This window comes from Calonectris borealis, chromosome 16, assembly GCF_964195595.1.
Source record: "Calonectris borealis chromosome 16, bCalBor7.hap1.2, whole genome shotgun sequence".
Classification (NCBI taxonomy): domain Eukaryota; kingdom Metazoa; phylum Chordata; class Aves; order Procellariiformes; family Procellariidae; genus Calonectris; species Calonectris borealis.
Genome location: NC_134327.1, coordinates 15,157,832 through 15,178,002, shown reverse-complemented (window position 1 = coordinate 15,178,002; position 20,171 = coordinate 15,157,832). Strand labels below are relative to the sequence as shown.

The 20,171-nt window shown below is 39.8% G+C and overlaps 1 protein-coding gene across 6 annotated transcripts in view; it reads right to left on the bottom strand.

The window, feature by feature from the left end:
* Positions 1–662: 662 nt before the first annotated feature.
* The window catches only part of EPN2 (epsin 2), a 47,155-nt gene continuing 27,646 nt past the window's right edge, over positions 663–20,171 (bottom strand). For 2 of the 6 annotated variants that reach the window (XM_075165475.1, XM_075165474.1), the window contains 7 exons: positions 14,607–14,719; positions 12,996–13,088; positions 12,574–12,730; positions 9,290–9,463; positions 7,581–7,673; positions 6,431–6,646; positions 663–4,823 (listed from right to left, as the gene is read on the bottom strand). In XM_075165475.1, coding sequence (XP_075021576.1) covers positions 4,486–4,823; positions 6,431–6,646; positions 7,581–7,673; positions 9,290–9,463; positions 12,574–12,730; positions 12,996–13,088; positions 14,607–14,719 — 1,184 coding nt within the window. In that variant the 3' untranslated portion in view covers positions 663–4,485. Of the gene's footprint in view, positions 6,304–6,430; positions 6,647–7,580; positions 7,674–9,289; positions 9,464–12,573; positions 12,731–12,995; positions 13,089–14,606; positions 14,720–20,171 lie in introns of all 6 variants that reach the window. The other 4 variants (XM_075165477.1, XM_075165476.1, XR_012676146.1 and 1 more) reach the window with 3 other exon arrangements.

Genomic DNA, 20,171 nt, shown 5'->3' with positions numbered 1-20,171 from the left:
ATGAAGTACCCTTTAATTTAAACCATCCAGAATTAGACGCTGAAATCACTTCCCAGCTGGAGGCAGGCTCACTGCTACCCCATCTGCAAGGCCACCTGAACAACAGGGCAGAGCCAACACCGCAGGACTCAACTACTGCAAAAACGGGGAGCGAGGACTCCCAGTCAGATTTGTCACAGTTCCCCAACTCCATGAGTGGTGGCTTTAAAAGTCATGCCTTCCCCAGACTTCCGTCTTGACATAAAAACAAAGCCTCCGCCACGACAGTACTTGATCATCCCTCCAAAAGTGCTGTTTAAAGGGTAATGTGGTTTAAAGAAGCAATTCAGTCACCTGCAACATAAGTCTTCATTTTTATTGAGTTAGTAAGGTCTCAACTGATTCCGATTTAAGTATCTATAAGAAACCCTCCTTTCTCATAGTAAGAGCAGGCCTGCCCCAGGAAAGTGATGAATGCATCGAAGAAATCACATTGACAACGTACAAGAAGCATTACTCTCAATAACCGTTGGATTTCTCCTAGCACCTAGGACTTCCAGCACAAACCTTAAATCATCTCAACCAATCCATCAGCTTTCTTGCAAACTAAATCAAGCATGGCAGCGACAGTTTTTTGAATCGGATTATAAACACTACGCAGAGTCTTGAAAAAGCAACACGGCTGGAATATAAGCAATACAATTTTAATTCTGACCAGTCACCTACAAACCCCTTGTCTTTCCACTGTTCTGATGGCATTATTAAATATCACATTTGTGACATTGCTTGGGAAAAATGACACAAAGATACAGACATTATGATACAATAGTACAAATGATAAATTATTTATACAGTAAATAATGTCAATAGTCAGCACAAATTCATAAAAAGCAGCCGGCTCCCAGTATTATGAAAACAGTTTGGTAAATATTTAAATTGTAACACTTGTAAAGGAAGCGAGTCTTGTGAGATTCTGCTGTGAAAAATAAACCATATATTTCTCCACAATTTGTGCAATATTAATACATACAGTACACATTAGAAACTGTAACAGCAAAAGGGAAGATGGATAACAATAGTTGTCTTAGCTACGGGACTTCAAAAAGACTGTAAACACCACAACCCACCATGGTTTTCCTTCCCTGTCCCCTCAATGTAGTTTAGTTTCTATATAGTATAAAACTGAATAAATAACTGAGCTTATTTTGGGTTTAAAATTATGCCAAGAGGTGGTTTGTTTTTTTTTTTTTACAAAATATTTAACACTTTATCTTTGGTCAATTTGACCAGTAAGGCTATTTTGGGATACTAACATTTTAAAAATCAAAAGCACTTTTAATATTTGCAAGTGAGAAAAGAAGGGGAAGAGGGAAATGCATTTGGAGAAATACGCCAGAGCAGATGCGATCGGATACGCACACGTCCTCCGTGCAAAAAGAAGTGGGAGGGTGGGGAGAGAGGAAGAATTATTCTGGAGAGCAGTTAGATTATCGCAAAGAGAGATTTACCATTCTGGACACAACTGAAGCTTCACCTGGCTAGGACAGCAGCCACCGTTCAGCGCCACTGCCACAGCACCCCACGCCCGCAGGGCACTTGAGGCACGGGCATGTCCCCAGCCCAGGAACCGAGCAGATTTACCAAACCAGCTGCTTATCCTCTTGAGCTCGGCTCCTGCCACAACCCCCACGTCAGGGTGGGAATCTCGGCACGGTTAGTCCTTAGCCTAACGCTTTCCAGCACCACAGTCTGGGCTGATCGCTCTTCAGAGTGCCTAGTCATGGTTCATTGTGCGATACATGTCTATATATCTATATAATGTAAAAGAAATACAGCTCTTTCAGAAGTGGCTTGGTAAAAGCAACAATTTGCCATTCAGCAGTTTCATTAAGCTAGGGCTCCCTACCAGACCAACAGCACATTTTTATCAATTCATGGTGACAGATCATGACTCTGAACTGTAGATGACTTCATCATTTTAAATACTTACTATCAACCCCATCTTGCTTCCAAAAACAGTTACCTAGTGTTTAATGAGAGATGTGGTTAGAACTTCTTGGCTGAATAGACAATGCCCCATCTAACTGTTGCAAACGCATTCAGGTGACAGACTAAGGGAAAAACATCAAGTAACCTCAATTCCACTGTTGATAAAATTAAATTGGAAAAACAATGAAGGATAAATCTTGCCACAGATCAATTGGAAAGCACTTCCCCCCCCCCGCATCTGCAAGAATCACACCCTTCCTGGTCTACACTTTTCCGTAACTTCAACAACAACAAAAAAGTAAAGTATTTTTCCTTACTCTGAAAGGCAACATGAATGTTTTTTTGTTTTGTTTTCTTAAAGACATACTGGGTGTGGACAGTAATTCTCTTTTCTCCTATATAAAAACAAGAGCAGATGAATATTCTGAATCCTACTTGCAAATTCAACAGTATTCAAGAGGATAGAACAATCTGCATAGAAACATCCACACATTTAGCATTCCGTATACTAATAGAGCTACACTGACCTACACAGCTAAAATCTGTGATTGTACCCTAGATTTGATAGTCTTTCAGCCTCCCCTACCCACCAAAAGATACAACCCAGTCCCTTCCACATTACGCGACCCTAGACTGGCACAGTCCCACACAGCATCATCACACCAGAACACACAACTCCGGCAATTTCTTTCAGCTTCTTTGTTTTTTTTTTCTCCCTCCTTCTAATTAGGGAAAGGCCACCAAGATGCATCAGTTCATTCACAGAGATGCCCTCAAGGCAGTAGCAAGCACTGGGACATCCCTTTCCACATGCTCTGCGGACGCTCGCGTTGCTTGTGAAAGCAGAGCTCAGAAACGTTGCCGTCTTTGAGAAGGCCAGGTTTCCACCAGAAACACTGGCTGAAACCTGAGCGCGGTTTAGTGCCGATGAGTCCAGACATGCAAGTTAAAAATGTATAGTTCAGCTTACAATTAATAGCTGTAAATGGAACCGGTTGTTAATATGGAGTGCACCTTTCATTAAGAAAAATTAGTCAATAAAATTAATAAGTCGTGTTTGTACATTAGAATTTTTAACATCTCAAGAAGTATTACAAGAAAGAACAGCCTCTCTTCTGATCTTCATAAAGGCTAAACGTCTGTCCATTTTGGTAATCGGAAAACGGGAACAAATCAAGGGAAAGGCGACTTTAGTGTTTTTTCTTTTTAATGTAGTCTTAAATCATGTTATGCTCAAATTCAATTCATCTAAAAATAATTAGTCACGAGAATTTGTTTTGATTTGCATTATGAATACTTCATTTAAAAGTAAATATTTTAGTGTTAATCTTCCCTTTTAAACTCTCTTTACAGAAACAAAGAGCTAAAACCATAAATAAGAGGGCATTAAAACCATAAAAATGACATTTGCCAATATCTTAATTTTTCAGCCAGACTTGATAAATCTATCAAAACCAGACAGTTAAATAAGAACCACATTATAAAAATTAGCAAAAAAAGGACTATTAGGTAACTCTGCAAACTCAAATATGAAACTGTACTAAACAAAATATGTGCAAAAGTATACAAGAGTAACTGCATATAGCAAGGTTAAGCCTGAATTAGTTTTAAAGCTTGCCCCGGTGAAATTGAATTCAAAGTTGTCCCACTGTATTTCTTTTTTCTTTCAACTCACATTGTAAGTCAAATAAAAACAAAATACACATGATAACTTCCAAACGAAGCTGGTACTGGACAAGCACAGAGCAGGACACTCACTCAGCACGAGTGCAGCATGCCACTCACAGAGAGTTCCTCAGGAGTCCTTAGAGAGTAGTGTACAAATTCAACACTGCATACAACAGCACACGTTATACTTGACAACTTGAGAATGTTCTTGGGTTTTTTGTCTGTGTTTTTTTTTTCCTTTTGAGACAAGCTTGCTTTCTCGGTCAAATCTCTGATACGAAAGCAGTGTGATTTTGCGTTGCAATGTTTAATGCATAAAAACCAGCCACCTGGACCCTCCGAATCGTTCTCTTCTAAGAGTAAGGACTATGGGTGAACCAACAGTCTAGAACTGTGTATAGTTATGTGCAAAACATTCACTAGCACTCTGAATCTCAGGTCTATCGTATGGGCATAGGAAGTGACAGATGCAGGTAAATAGTAATTTCAGGATCCAGCACATCATCTGACATCTACAAAATAGCCAACGGAGTTTAAAATGGCAGGTTCTCCCTAGAAAGTGTATTGAAATGATTAACAAAGTAACAAAATGGGCAGAATCTAACTTTGGTGAAAAGTCTGAACATTTCACATAATGCTCAACAAGCCAAAGTAAGGTACCATCTGTAGCAAAGACTAGATTTAGATTAACTGGTAAGTAGAGACAACTCTTCAAAGATCATAACTGTAAACTGCAAATCTACTTCCAAGTCTCTTACACACCATTCAGTCCACACAGGCCACGTTCATTTTGCTGTAAAGACTTCAGCCTGGAAACACTATGAAAAGGAAGTTCCTTTAATTGGGTCTTTATAGGAGAAAAGGGTTAGTTGTATTTGTAGACTGGGATGCTGACGGCGGGATTCCTGTACTGTGGAGAGGTTGGGTCATTGATCCTGCAATGCTCACGTTCAGCCCCTGGCCCATCCTTGTTATAGATGCCACAGTGCCCATAGCTGGTATCGGTGCCATTCCCACAGGCACTGGGGCCATGGAAGACAGAGGTATTGGCTCCATGTTTATCGGTGGCACAGCACTGAAAGAAGGGCTGGTTCCCATCACGGGACTCGCTCTCATCTGATTTAGAGTGAGCGGCTGAGGCTGATTCACTTGGAAGGGGTTGATTGGAGTTGGTGCTGTAGCGGCGCCTAGTTTTGAGAGAAGAAGGGGAAAGAGGGAAAGAGATCACACCTCCATAAACACAAGGTTTTGGAGATCGTCTTTCCTGGCAAAGAACGCACTTTCTGTAAATCCCCACATGCTCCCAACCCCAAAACACCCTGCGGAGAAACCTGCGTGGATGCCATTCAGCAAACTGGGGCTGCACTGGTGCACACGTACAGTCTGTTTCCTTGAACCTATCAATGCTACAAAACATCCCTTTGCTGACCAACAATTTCCACTTCTGATAGTAGTCACTGGAAAGCCAGGTTCTAAATTTGGTTACCTAGAACATGCCTAACCATGTCATCCAGATCACTAATTTTTTTTTTTTTAAATGCTACTTAAAATTTGCATTACGGAAGAGAACTGCAGGCTCTCTGTACTCCTTTACTGCAATCTGGCTACTGCAGATATGAGCATTTGCTTCAAGATGTCATCCAGTCAGCTCCACTTAGAAGCTGTACATGTTTCTGGCACAGAGTTTTGACAAGAATTCATAAAGTAAACAAGTTGTTTCCGAATTACAGCAGTGCTAGAAAAAGCAGAGAGTAACTTTCCCAGCGTTTGAGGTTCTTTGGACTGCTGCCAACACTACAAATTCCTTTTACCGTATATGTATGGCGTTATTTGGATGGCCCAGTGACCCCTTATAAACTTTTTGTGGTAACCGGTAATGGCAGATACACAGACTTCCTCTTGCTAAACACTGCCAAGGCTGTTCAGAATTACTGGGGTTTTTTTCCTACCCAAGGAATTTAATAAACTCTCATTTTTTTCCATTGGAAGAGTGAAGAAAATAAATGCTGAAATAGCATTTTAAAGTATTTCACCATACTAACCTCACACAGAAATTTCAGTGCATGAATAGCTTTTAAAAAATACATACGTCTTGTATGTGTTTAGTGTCACCATCTAAGTCTGCTATAAGTAAAGGCTCACTTCTAACAGGGGCCAATTTACAGGAGAACTGCAACAGCCTAGTTTTTTCAAAATACACTGAGAGTGTGTTTTGATCAAAACTGGTTTATCATGCTTGCCTAAAGACAGCCTAACCAGCAACCCACTAAATCATACTGCAGAGTTTGCCATCTGGAACCTCAGGTGCCGTCAGACATGCTACCGTGCCTGCTGCTACACAAGCAAAAGGGCCATTCCTACCTGCTTCCACAAGAACCTACCACCTATTATCTTCCCAAGGGATTCTCTGGTGGCACAAGTTCACATCTTACCTGTTCTGACAATCAATCAGCTTTAGCTCAGCCGTTTTTAAAAACCCAAAGCCTTCTTCTAACACAGACCATTTTGAGAGAGCAAGGGCAAAAGTGGAAGAGAAACTGCTTGAACAAAGCTCAGCCAGCAGATCAGCTGCAGACGCAAGAGGAGAAACTCTGCGCTTTCAGGGTCCAGCAGTATGCCTCGAAACCATGATGCCTCACCCTGCTGCTCTCAGTCATGATCTGTTGGCTGAAGTAATCAAGAAAAACAAGCCCAAACCAGCTTACGTTAAATCAAACAGGACTGAGTTAAGCAGAGTTTTCCTATAGGAAGGGAAAGCTAAAATAGAAAACTGGAGGAACATGGAGAAACAGACCTGGTGCCAAGAATGGATTCAGTGAAGTGACAGGTTGCGGCGGCTTAGACACCAGTGAATCCAGGTTCACCAAAGCAGCATTGGGGCCCAAAAAAGACTCAGGGGTTTTCCGAGCTGCACTTTGTTTGCCTGATGTCATGCTTGAGTGCTGGGAATCAAAGAGATCAGGACTTGTGGTACCGCTATGCTGAGATGGCAAAGTGGAACCTGATTCAGCTGAAACAACACAAAGAGAAAAAACAAAACTTACCTCATTAATCTACACAGTCAAGCAAAGAAAACCCTGAAGTCTCTGACAACAGAAATGTTTTAAAACCTAATGTTTGTATTAGTCAGATTTAAATATTTCAGTACATGTAACACCCTTATAGCATGCAAGCAGATAAATGTTCTTTAGAAGAGTATGAAGAAGCTACAGTTAGAGTTGCAGTGCTCTACTGAAGGTGCTACCTGATTTGCCCTGATGAATATTCTCACAGCTATGCTGCAACAGATGGGACTAAAAGTCTCCAAGGAAAAGATATTCAAAAGCCTTTGCCTTCTGCCCTTGCACTACACCGGCACCCTTCCTAGCTAGTCTGCACCCCAGTTTTCTCTTCTGTGTTAAAGAAGCCTAACCCCACTTTGAATTAGTCACCGTTCTTTCAGGCAGAACCATCCTGAAAGTAGGTACTATCAAAGCACTTACACGTTAAGGTCTAGCAGTTTTTATTTTAGTGACTAATGACCAAATAAAAAAATAAAGCATTCATAGAAGTGTATTTTCTCATCTTCCTACTATTGTTACACACTAGAATTTACACATTTGAGAACTCCAGTCAACATTGTTCTCTTTGACTCTCTGAGCATGAGCTATACTCCAAACATGTTGGATACTGTAAATTTAGAAGTCAAACAAATTTCTGGTTCAATGCAGCAAAAGGTTACAGAGTGAAATTCTACGGCTTATAATGCAAAAGGCCCATTCCCGTAAGTTCATGCAGAGGCCAAAATGTTAACAACAAGCTTTTACTGCTGCATTATCACCAGCTTTAACCTTTTCCTTTGTGAAAGTTTTGGTTTTTTTTTTTTAAATAAAATTTAAGAATAGAGACATTTGCTGCTGAGACTATCACCCAAACTGTCCACACGCTAAGAATTTGATTCATACCTGGCTTTTTGGAAGTTCGAAGTGTGTCAAATTCAGAAAAATCATCTTTAACTGTACCATTCAAATTACTGAAGAGGTCAAAAGATGTACTTCCTGTTCAAAACAACAAGACAGCCCTGTCATTAACAGATCTTCGGTTGCATCACACACCTGATCCTGCTGAAAGCAATTTCTAACCCATTCATGTTACCAAGAAGCCCCTCTGTCAGGTTCCAGGGCAGCAGTTCAGATCAGCTTGAGTTCTCCTACTCTTACCCAGGACCAGGGAGAAGGGTAACGTCAGAGAACTGCGCTTTCTTACAGTATTAGCCAACTAACTCAGAGCAATGTGCTTCTAAATAACAATATAAGGCACACCTCAGCACGCTGGGGTTTTATTGAGTGTCTGCACTAGAGAGATGTATAGGCAGGTATCTATTGCTGTGGAAGAAGAGAAGAGCGAATTTACAGCCTAAACTATAAAGTATGTTAATCAGCCCTCCAGTAAAACACACTTCTGAATACAGTTCCAAAGATAAATGTAGCATTGCTACAACTTAAGTGATGATTTGACTTATGCTTCCGAAGTTAAAAGGAGGAGGAATGCAATAGAAAATGTTATCTCCGCCATGTAGAGATGGTAAGGCCCTGTTAGCTAAAGCACCAGAACTTGCCCATAGTTTGCAACCAATGAAAACGTAACATTTTCAAAATGTGGACATACCCTTACCTCAAAATGGAGGAAGAAAAACCACACCTAAATGAACAGCAATCACACTCCTGAAAAGCTTTAAAGTTTGCTGGGTTTTTTTGTATTAGTTGAAATGTTTTTTTAATTTAGTTTTAACCTTCAACACATTTCAAGCAAATGAAGGTACAGACTTAGCTGCATAAAGAGCGCAAAAAGACAAAAACCCAAGAGAAGGAGTGAAGGTTGTGTATAAGAACAATACTTCTTACCAAGAACAAAGACCCACCATAGTTAAAGAATCACTCTCATAATGATCCAGTTATTGCCCAGTGAAAAGCTGATAAGACAACGTTTTGCAGAACTCTGAGATTCCTTTGTTTATTATGTACTGAGATGAATGACTAGCAGAAAATGCATGTAGGATGCATTTAGCCACGGTGCCAACACGAAAATACCAGGTATTAAGATTCATCAAGGTTGCATTAGTTTCAGAGCATGAATAGACAATTACATCAGCACCTTCCGCATTTTGCCACACAAGGGCTTAGGGATAGCTTTCACACTCTCAGTCTGAAGTAACAAACCTTCATTTGCACCTCTAAAAGTCTCCTCAGAGTGTGGAGCTGCTCAACCTGTCAATCTGCGTCTGCAGAGACATCCATCTGCACAGCTATTTATCATGATGAAAGGTAAAATTATAGTATCATTCATTTCCAGAAGTTAAGCCCTTGTCTAATTAAAGATAAAAACCCAACAGCAGCAGCAGTCGTAAGTGCTCAGCATGCATCCACACATACCAATAAAAGAATGTAGAAGGGACAGAGCACGAAGAAGCAACACAAATTCAGAGCTCTAAGTCAGAATAATTATATTTGAAGTTCTTTTCGCTGCTAGCTATTACAACTCCCATTTATTTTACAGACCAGTTCTGCAAATTGTTCAGCACATAGCTTCTTTTAACCAAGCAATGCAAGAAAATCATTCGGATTTCACCTTCATTACTCAAATAATATGGATATAGGATGAGACTGTTTCTCACCAGAAGTAGAGAGGGGTTTGTTTGCAGGTGCTGGTCCCCAAGGATCCACAGAAGATTTTGCTACAGTAGAAGATGGCTGAGCAGGAGCCCAAGGGTCAACATTTTTGGACAGAGACTGAGCTGTGGATCCTGCTGGTGCTGCCCAAGGGTCAACGGAAGCAGCTGGTTTGGCACCTGCAAAAAGAACCAGCAGGAACACAAGTCAATACAGTTTCACTTTGGAAAGCCTTCCTTGGAGATTAATCTCGCTTATGAGCCATTACTGCCAATTAATACTAAACGTAAATAGGTGAAGCAGTTCAACATTAGGAATACTGGTAAGTCTCAGCATCTGTGTCATACATACTGGACAACAAGCACAAGTAAATTCTGTGCAACACAGGTGAATAAAACAATCTCCCATTTGAAACAATTTAAAAAAAATCTGCAGTTCCAACAAGAAAATAAACTTGCTTTTGTTACAGACATTGCCACCACAACAGACAATATCTGACTGAAGGTGACCTAAATCACAGAGTACATTTATGAACTCATGGGAAAGAAGGTTTCAAAAAAGCCTATATGTAAAAGGTATGAAATATACAACATTAAGACTTGGACAAAGGAAAGAGATCTGTAAGATTCAAAGGGAATAATTTTCAAACTCTTTTAACCATACTGTTATTTTATAAAAATATAATCAGCTTCCCTGAGTTAGTTATGCTTTTCTTATTCCCATCTGTAAGCGCTCCTTCTGACACAAATCTAAGCTGTCCACTGACACCCCTTCCAATTTTTTTTTTTAAACCCAATGTTCAGGATTCCCATTTATTGGAAGATGCTGACAACTCTTCATTCCTATAAATTCAGATTACCAAACTGCTTCAGGTTGTGCACAAGGTTAGGGCTTCCTAGTGTAAAGTGACAAATTACGGCAGAAAAGGGAGAATGAAAGAGAAGGAAACTTGCCTCACTATATACAATTTCCTGCCAGTTTTTTATTCTTCCTCGCCCTAATAATTTATTGCTTTTCAGCTTAGGTGACCTCTTCTTCCTTCTACCACTAAATTAAACTATTTTGGCTTATCAAACCCCAGGACCACTGAAGCAAATCACATTTCAGATTTGCAGTGGGCCAGGTCTGTGTCAGAAGGTATCACTCTTGCTTTGTTCCTATGTCGTCCATCCCCGCTGCCCCTCCCCGGCCATCAGAGTGCAGGAATGGGAACCTAGTACTTTAAATGCACTTCCTGTACAACTCTACGGTGATCAATTACCTTCAAGTCAGATAGCACATGCAAACACACTTCCTCTTCCCAATGAAACTTCTCAACCAGTCATGGTTTAATTACTAAATAAGAACAACTGTATAATCCAAGAGTAGGACAGAATTACCCATGCACTACACAGCTATTATCTTTAACCACCATATGGGTTTCAAGTTACAACTGAATATTGTTTTATTTTTTAAAACTACATACAAACCCCCTTGGCATCACAATATTCTTGAAAACCAATTCAATGCTACACACAGTCGCACAAATTCCGATTTGCAATGTTGGTCTTTGTTTCATCAACAGGTGGCATGGTCTTGCTACAGCTTCGGACCAGGAAATGCTAAAATTCTCCCAGTCAGTCCAACTATTCCCACACCGGTACTTACATTTCCTTTATCTACCCTTAGTGCTGAGTTACGAGCAATGCCACACAAGAAATGCTAATGACAGCACTTCCCATAAACGGAAGCTTTCAAAAATGTCTTTTCTTTCATAAAGAGAGCACACAAAATTAGAGCACTTGGGAAGATACCTTCCCGTAGCTTCCATTATCTCTACTGAAATGCCAAAGCACATGGAGGATTTGAGAAATACAGTTTAATGAGTCACTCTTTTATTAGCAGTCAAATTCATAAATCTTACATCTTCAAGACTATCCTTGGGAGCCAAGTAACCAGCAAGCTGGAACAACGTCTTGTTCTATGGTATTAATAAAGTTGGGAGTCACTGAGAGGAAATGCTACAACTGCAACTGGTAGAAGGAAAATCTTGTCAGAGGATGATATATCAAGCACGAGATTTGAAGAAGGTGGATTTTGTTCGGTTTTTAACCACAGAAAAATACACTGAACAGCCTTAGAGTCCAAACTTGGGACTTTTTCTGATTTCATGCTTGCAGTTTATCACCAAAAAAGAAACAGATTACACTTAGAACAATGAACTGTAGTTGGCCCAGCAGCCATGTAGGTGCCTTTAATGCCACCGTGGGGGGGGGGGAATTGCATTTCATTATCAAACTTCAAAATTTTCATCAGGAATCTTGATGATGGTGTGCTGAATGCTAATGCAAATCACTTTATAGCAGAGGTCGTAGAATCACCAGCCTGAAGCAAAACTGACGGAACTAAGCTGTTAGTCTTCAGGAAAGAGCTTCCATTTGTACGGAAACTCCCTGCCCCCTCAAAAAAAAAAAAAAAAATCCAAAGCCTACAAAAAATAGATCCAGCTCCAATTCCACAGACGTAGCAAGTTTAACACATACTGTGAGGAACCATCGAGTTTTTTATGCAAAAGAGTAACTCTTTGGACAGACTTTGGCTAACGTAGAAAACAGCACACTACATAGGGAGCAAAACACACACACAAAAGCAAACAAGCAAAAAAGTGGACTTAATTGCTCTTTAAGATGTGAAGCACTGGATCTTTACCTTCAGAAACAGATTCCATGAATTTAGCATCAAAAGCTTATGAAACACGGTGAATATTTAAAATGGTAACCTCAATTTTTTTGTTTAGTATAAAAATCTCTATTTAAACAATTTAATCCATTTGGTTCTGATGGTATACACATCACATTTCACTAGGCAATTAAAGACACGGTAATTCAGATCTATGGCCCTCCTAACCACAGCACCCTGCCTAAGTACTATATTAAATACTGGCAAGAGTCTAAAGCCATGACACTGGACACAACTAGCAGCCAAAGCATGAGCATCCCCCCAGTCTGAGACGAGTTGTTTTTGCTGTACAAAGACAACAGAAGCTTCACTCTTCTCCTCTTTCTTAAGATTCAAAATGCACATACAAAAACCCAGCTGCTTAAAAAGCAGGAACAGAGTGCAACTTCCATTTGTTTCTGCTTGGAAATGAGTTAGGGGAACATTAGTTCTAGAGTACAGGAAACAGTCAAAATGGGCTAATACACTATCGTTATCAAGCATGACATCGTAGATTGAGAAACTCTGAAGAGCTCAACATTAAAAAGCAAAAACTTTTAAATAAGCATTCCTTCTGGCAGTTTATTCTTACCAAATGATTGCCATGGGTCAGAAGCAGTAGCTGCAGCTGTGGATCCTCCCCAGGGATCAGTTTGGTTTGCAACAGCAGGGGGTCCCCAAGGCTCCGTTTTCTGTGGGGCTGGTGCCGACGAGGGCAGGGCATCCATTAGGTCCAACAAAGTGGTATGCTGAGGGCAGGAGTAATCTGAGCTTTAATCAAGAGCATTACCAATCTGAAGTACAAACCCATGAGAGTGAAGCAGCAATTTTTTTTTTTCCTTTTACACACCTGCATTGACTAGTAGTTTGAAATTTAACCCGCATGGAAGAAGCTTTAAGCTATACAACAAAGCAATCCCAAAAGCATAAAAGAGCTCAGTATTAAGCTATTTTGTGTTACTGTATTTCAGCTTTTGGCAGCATAACCGGGAATTTCTTAGTCGAAGGCACTACCTCCTTCTTTTTGGGAATTTTAATTGTGTCTCTGCGACTCTCCTCCAGAGCCATCTGTAATCTCAGATCATCTCCGCGTCTGAGGCGCTCCTCCTGCAAAGGAAATCAACACTGTTGATATAGACCATTAGCCTAGACTGTGCTGCTTGCTCCCTCCAGGTGTCTAGCCCCTTGGCAGGACACTGCCAGGGAAGGCCTGGGCAGTACTCCCTGCCACCCTAGGAGTGATGCGCACCACAGGCACGCGCAGTGGGATTGCCAGGACTATTTGCTGTACCTTGCATAACACAAGTGGGGGGGGGAAAGAATTCTTGTGATTCTTGCCTCAAACCGAGGTCAGGAGCACCCTGACCCTGTAACACCATCGTAACAGTGGGATCATAACATCCATTTTGCTGACTGAAATTTACCTTCGTGTTGTTTTACTCCTAATGGGAAAGGTATAAATGAAACATTCTTTCCAAAAATTCAGTTACAATGCTAGAAACACCACCGAACTGAAAGACAAAGTAAATATCCCAGCTTTAAATCATTGAAATGTTTTTGAACATTCAAATCACCACTGAAGGACATAGTGTTTTAAACTTTACTTTTCCTGGCTTCTGTCAGCTTCCCTCCACAACTGATGCAACTGTTATAAAGAACGCTAAGTGAGTTAATCTAGCCAACTCCATGCATATTTTGTAGTTCTTCAACATCTGTAAACTACCATGTTTGTGGTACATTCAACTACTTTAAATATCTTTGCTTGCATCACGTCTTTCAGAAGTTGACTAATTCCCCAGCTGGTATTTCCCTTGTGATTTTTTAAGCTATTTCAACTGATAGATTCTGATTTTTATTTTCTTTAACTTTATTGCTCAATAATGACGAAGTTTACTGGGTGATAGTTTCCCTTTCCAAGCACAGAGATACTAATGCCTGACATACAGCAGTAAGCTAAAATCGTCACAGGAAGCCTCTAAAATATTACGGACACTCAGCAGGCTGACTTGAATTTTCACTCATAGCTGAGATCAACAACTTTGTTATATATTAATATGCAGTAAACTTTATCCACAATTACAGCACTTACTCCAAATTCAGAATGAACCTCCTAAGAATTACCACAGTAACATAACCCATGTGATAGATTAGGAGCCAAGCTATTTTAAACCAGGTTCTTTATAAATTCTAGTACTTTGTGTCAGGTCACCCTTCTGTTCCAGACAATCTCACCGAATGAGCAGATCATTCAAAATTTCATTGTAATCAGAATTCACTGACATTTCTTATGCTGGCCCCATTAATGAAGGTTTTCAGGACTAGTCACATTTTGAGTTCTTCCTAACTGAAAACATCTTCAGTAATGTGATGATTAACATCCTCCCACACAAAGTCGTCTTGCAAAGTGACTGTCATCTCCACTAGTCTCAACAGCTCGGAGGCTGCAGTTACTTTAAAAAGAGATTTTTAAAAAATTTAAAAAATAAAAGAGCAACATCTTCCAAAATGGCCCTTCTCTCCCCCCATTCCACCTGGAGCAAAGCCAAGCTGCCATTGAAAAAAAACAGGATTGTAGTCTCAACTATCAAAGCATAGACACTCTGGAAAACCTACAGGGGAACTGACCTGCTCCGCCACTTCCCGGCTCATTGCCAGCGCGAGCTGCAGCTGGAGCTCCTCTTCTCCACTCGTCTGAGGCCGGGCCTGCTCGAGCTCCGAGGAAACTCGAGGGGATGTAGCTGTTGGAGACAAAAACCAGCAAATTTAACACCAAATAACAAAAAGATATAACATGTTTGATTATTCCTCTGATCAGACCACCCCACTTTCAACACAGCCATTCTCCAAGGTCCCCAGCGCAGTGACAGCCCCCCCAGGTGCCAGGGGCCACCATCGGCTCCTTGAACTGTCAGAGATAAAGCTTGTACCAAGGCTGAGATTAACAAGCCAGAACAATTAAGCAAGGAGAACTTGCAAGGCAGTTCAATTGCTTTAAAGGAAAAACTTCCTGGAAAACAAAAGCTTTTTGTGTTAGTGGGGTTGTAATATCAAGAAGTATCACCAACAAATGCTGGATACCCTGCCTCAGTGTATCAAAGCCTTGGGGGGTAGGACACTGACTTAAAAAACTACAGAATTAATCGTTCAAGAAAACATTTGTTGATATTTCTTACATCTTACAATGTCAGTAAGAATTTGCTGGGAGTTGGCCAATACCAGGGTAAAACTGGATACCACCCACTTTTCTGTAAAATAATACAGTCTTAATGGGACAGATAAAGAACTATTCTTAACTGCTAGGCAGACTCAGAGACCAACAAGCCAGCTATTCATACTCAAAATTTACAAAAATACCGTACCATTCTCTGTTTAAAAAATAAGTTTGGTGTATGTGTTGAGGGGTTTTTGTTGTTGGTTGGTCTTTCTTTAGATGAAGACCTCTATTAGCTAAGTAGCAGCTGGTAATCTCCCTCATTCCTACCCAAATAACAGTCAAGCTTGACAGCTAAAATACACAATTTCTCAATACATAAATATTCTTTTACTGATGTTTTCACTACAGTAGCATGCAGAAATTCCCATCTGAATGGGACAATACTAATAGGCTTATCACTATACAGTAATTACACAATTTTTGTCCTCTCTCTCTCAGATAATTCTCTAGCATCCAAATAATCTATACAGAAATTTTATCATACTTTGGCAAGGAAGTTTATATTTAATGGTTGGAATGATAATTAGTTTGGCAAAATATATATTGACATTTAATAAAGAGGAACGATATTTTTAAACTACGATGTCAAGCCCAAAGAAATCACGTTTCTTCTTTACAGGTCAGCTAGGCATGTAAAAATTAGATTGCCAAACTGTAATTTAAAAAAAAAAACACAACACTTTTTCAGTCACTATTTCAATCCTCCAAGTATTTCCCAGTCTTCTCTCCCTCTAACTTTTAGGCCAAAATGACATTATAAAAGTGCAACCTTCTCTCTCACCCAGCAGGCCAGAAGGAAGGTGACTCTCCGTAAATGAGGAATGACCTTTCCTTTCCACCATACACCCAAAGTATCCCATCCCATCCCACTCCGTTTCTAAAGGGACAAATTAATTTACCACCCAGAATGATTCCTTCCACGTTGTGCTGATCCTGAAGCTTTCAAGCCAATCAGACGAGCTCCTTACTTCACATAAAGATGCTACTCATACCTCAGGTCTATTACTTTTTCAAACTTTCTCATATAAAGTATCTAAATTTAGCCTGCCTCACGAGTACTTTTTGCTCCAACAGTCACAGCCAGGCTCTCCAATATATTACATGTACTAATACAGACTTAAAGTAGGAATAAACAGGGCATCAGATAACAGGATGTCTGACAGCATGGAAAATATAATCTTAAAATGTTTGTAAAATCTGAATATTCTTAAATATAAAAATAAAGAGAATTAAAAAGAAAACAGGATAAAACTCAACACAAGGTTACCAAAAGGCGGCCCATGACAGAAAAGCTGAGATGCTTCTCTGATTTGTCAATCAAAAGGAAAAGCAGTAAAGTTAATCTATGTGGACTCAGCAAAGCATTTTATGATGCTAAATAGGATGTTACTGTTAAACAGAGGGTAGTGTAAGAACTGAAATAGATAAAGAACCAGTTGAAGAAGAGATTACAACATACTGCCTACCACCAAGGAAGTTTACTAACAGTTTCTCAAGAACTGGCTTTAAGACCGACCTTAAGAAAGATTATGTAATAAACAAATGCAGGAGGTTATGGGAAAATGCAAAAATAATGCTAAGAAAAATTGTCAAACTAGAGGGATAAACGGGAATATTAAAAAAAACAGATGACTGAGAAGGGAAAGGGGATGATACAGAGAAAGAAAAATCATTTCTTTGATGACCGCCTTCTGCTAATTGGGGGCATCAACTGCAAGTGGCAGAGATGTAGAGAACTTTCTTTAGTACTAAAACACATGATCACTCCCAGCCACTAACCTAATACAGCTATTACTAACATTAGCACTACTGCATCAAAGCACTAGTCAGAATTCATCTAACATACCAAATGCAATTCTAGTCATTCAAATCCAAGACAGATGATTTCAAAACAAAATGGATGTGGAAACACTTCCCTTCTGAGCATAAAGAGTATTTTCTGTGTTTATCTTTGCAAAAAGAAGATTGAGCAGTTTATGGTTGCTAAACACATCAGGCTTGCAAATACTATGGAGTGAGAAAAGCTATTTAAGATAAAGGGGCAAGAAGTAATGGTATAAATTGACCATGATTAAATTTTAGATACAAATAGAAAGAAGCAGCTTTCCAGCAGGAATTACAGAAGGAAGGAGTCTAACTAGTTTAAAACCAGAGCTGGATAAACATACAAATCTGACACCTACACAGTCACCTGAGAACAGATGGCAGCTGGACTATGATCAGGCAGGTACCTTCTGGCCTTCTGTTTCTTTAACTGCAATTGTGGGGAAGAACGTGATTTCCTGCACTTTTCGCATAGGAGCTTTTCCCTCTCTGTTGACATAACTACATTCCATAACAAGTAAGAAGCTGGTGGTAGAATGACTTTAAAATGATGTGAAATGGGTTAACTCGTTGATTTTCCTCCCATTTCCACATGAAGGACTACTTACTGAAAGTGGTCATCAGTTTCAATGTACAACAGCACGCAGCATTTTTGCACTAAAGAGCTGCACGAAGCAGGGATTGCATCCTACTCCAAGCGCCTCACTCGCCCTCCCATGGTGGGTCCTCGCCTCCCAGTCGCGCACGGGAACGGCAGGCTTGCTTTGGCAGAGAGCTACATTACCTCACAGCTCCCAACAGAGACCAGCATTCAGCGGCTCCAGGATCTGAACACTGATAATAAGGGGTCTCACAGATATAGCTTATTTCTTTTCACTTTTAGGCTTTTCAGCAATTCATTCTACTTGGTTTTATTAACTCTAAAAGGCACTTTAGAGCTCCTTTTACAAAAAAACGAAAAAATTGACAATTTAAAATTCTTCCTTGGGCCTCACATTAAAAAACATTGATAAGAATGCTGCTATTTCACATTTAAACTTCTGCAGTGGTTATAAACCCATCTACATTAAATAGCTACCAGCATATTTTTTGAAGAGGGTTTAAGGGAAATTCAAAACACTATTCTTGGTAGTAATCTGACATATTTTATCCAGCAACTTCACTCCTAAATTCCCGCAGTATTATAACTTTCTATATTGGCCTTATCCTGCATTAACGTTTTAGTTTGCAAGGATCTAGCATAAAGGTTATTGCCTTAGTAACAGTATCACTGCCACACAAAGAATCTCTTATCCCACAGCACATGACAGTTAACTCAGATGTTTATGTAAGATGGGACTCAATAGATCAATTCTGACCTGCTAAGCCCTGCTTTGTTGCTGCTTTGAGAATTTGGAGATCCCAGCCCTCCTAGGCTGCCCAGAAGCAACTGCGTGGGTATCTGCTTCTGCAGGGAGACATGCCACCGGCCTGTCTTCTCAACACGACTCTAGCCGCAGCACAAGGAAATGATTTCCAACCTCAGTTAATCGCTAAAGCAGGATTCTGGTCCACCATCTGTCTCTGGTGCAGGCTATGACGTCTTTCATACGTATCTATTGGTAATTTACTGTATTTTGGCTATATTAAAAGCCCTCTGTAGATGTCTATAGGTTTGGTTAAGTTAGTGAGTTAAAGTATATATACAGTACACAGCTAGAAAGCAGAGTCATTACCTACATTAATGATAAAAATCAAAATCAGTCCCAGCATAAAAATCAGACTGGGTATTTTCATTCAGAAGCATGTGCTTGGTTTTTTTGGGTGGTTTTTTTGGTTGTTTTTGGTTGTCTTTTTTTTTTTTAAATGTCACTCTAGACCAAGTGATAGCACAGAGTGCCATGGCAAATAAGCCCCAGCTTTATAATTTGCAGGTGGCATTCTTAAGAACAGAATTCAGTTCTTAGTTACATTTGTTCAGAAAGAAAAGCTGCTTCCTCACTCAATCGGTACATCTACAAAGGCAGACAAAACTAAGGCTGACTTGAAAAATTAGACTAATATCAAGGTAAGAACTTAGAAACTGATAGCAATTCACTTGGGAACCAAGCAGAGATCCCATTTGTTAGTGTTGTTTCATCCCTTCAAATGAAAGACTATTCAAATAAAGATGGGATACTTTCAAAAAGCCAATCTAACCTCTCAAATTATGAAAGGGCATGTGCAAACTGCTTAATCTAGAAGGAACTGTGTAATCCACCTTTCCATTGGGAATTAAAGAGATATTTCAAATACAAGAGAATTAATAGCGCCTATTAATGCGACAAGGTGGAGCTGATTAGCCTTACTGCATGATTTCCAATTGCACTGAAGCAGACACAGTACTTTTGAATTTCATTTAAACTGAAGAAATCCTTAAGGCTTGTTTTGCTTAAAGAGCTTTTTTTCTCCCAGGTGATCCCTACGCTCATTTTAATAGACATAGTTAGATAATTTAGTGCAACAACAGAAGCCTGGTTACACTTACGGCATCTCCCACCTCTACTTAGAGCACCAGAAAAATAAAAGTATGATGAAAGGATTAAATCAAGTTGTCAAGTGACATCTGACAGATAACACAAGAGTCTACCAAATTCAACACCTCAGACTACAGAAATTATCCATGCAGCTCATCCAGATTCATTGCTGGATGATATGCTGTATATATTCCCTGACTAAGATGGAAGGCCAGAGATGTATTCCAACCTGCAAAGATGCAGAACAGATTATAAAAAAAACTTTAAAAACAGGAGCATTCTGAATTTCCTATAGTGTCAAACCCAAATTAGTAATTCCTCTGAATTATTTTCTACTCCAAGCAAAAGGGGAGACAAAGCTGAAATAGATGCGTGAACACAAACTTGCTGACGCTTCACAAAACTGTTTTTAAATAATGAGTCAACTTAATGTGAATAATCACTGGAAATACTAAAACTCATTATTTCAGCTAACGAAAATTGCTCCCAAAATCCTTACAGGTAAGGTTAACAGACTTGGCATTTCATAAGATCCATAAAAGCCCTTTTCAGTCCATCTTTCACCAATCTTTTATCAAATAGGCTGTATGTATAATGTATAATAATTTCTCAGCCAAGCGGCCTACCTCCAGGCAAAGCACTCCTCTAAGATCAGGT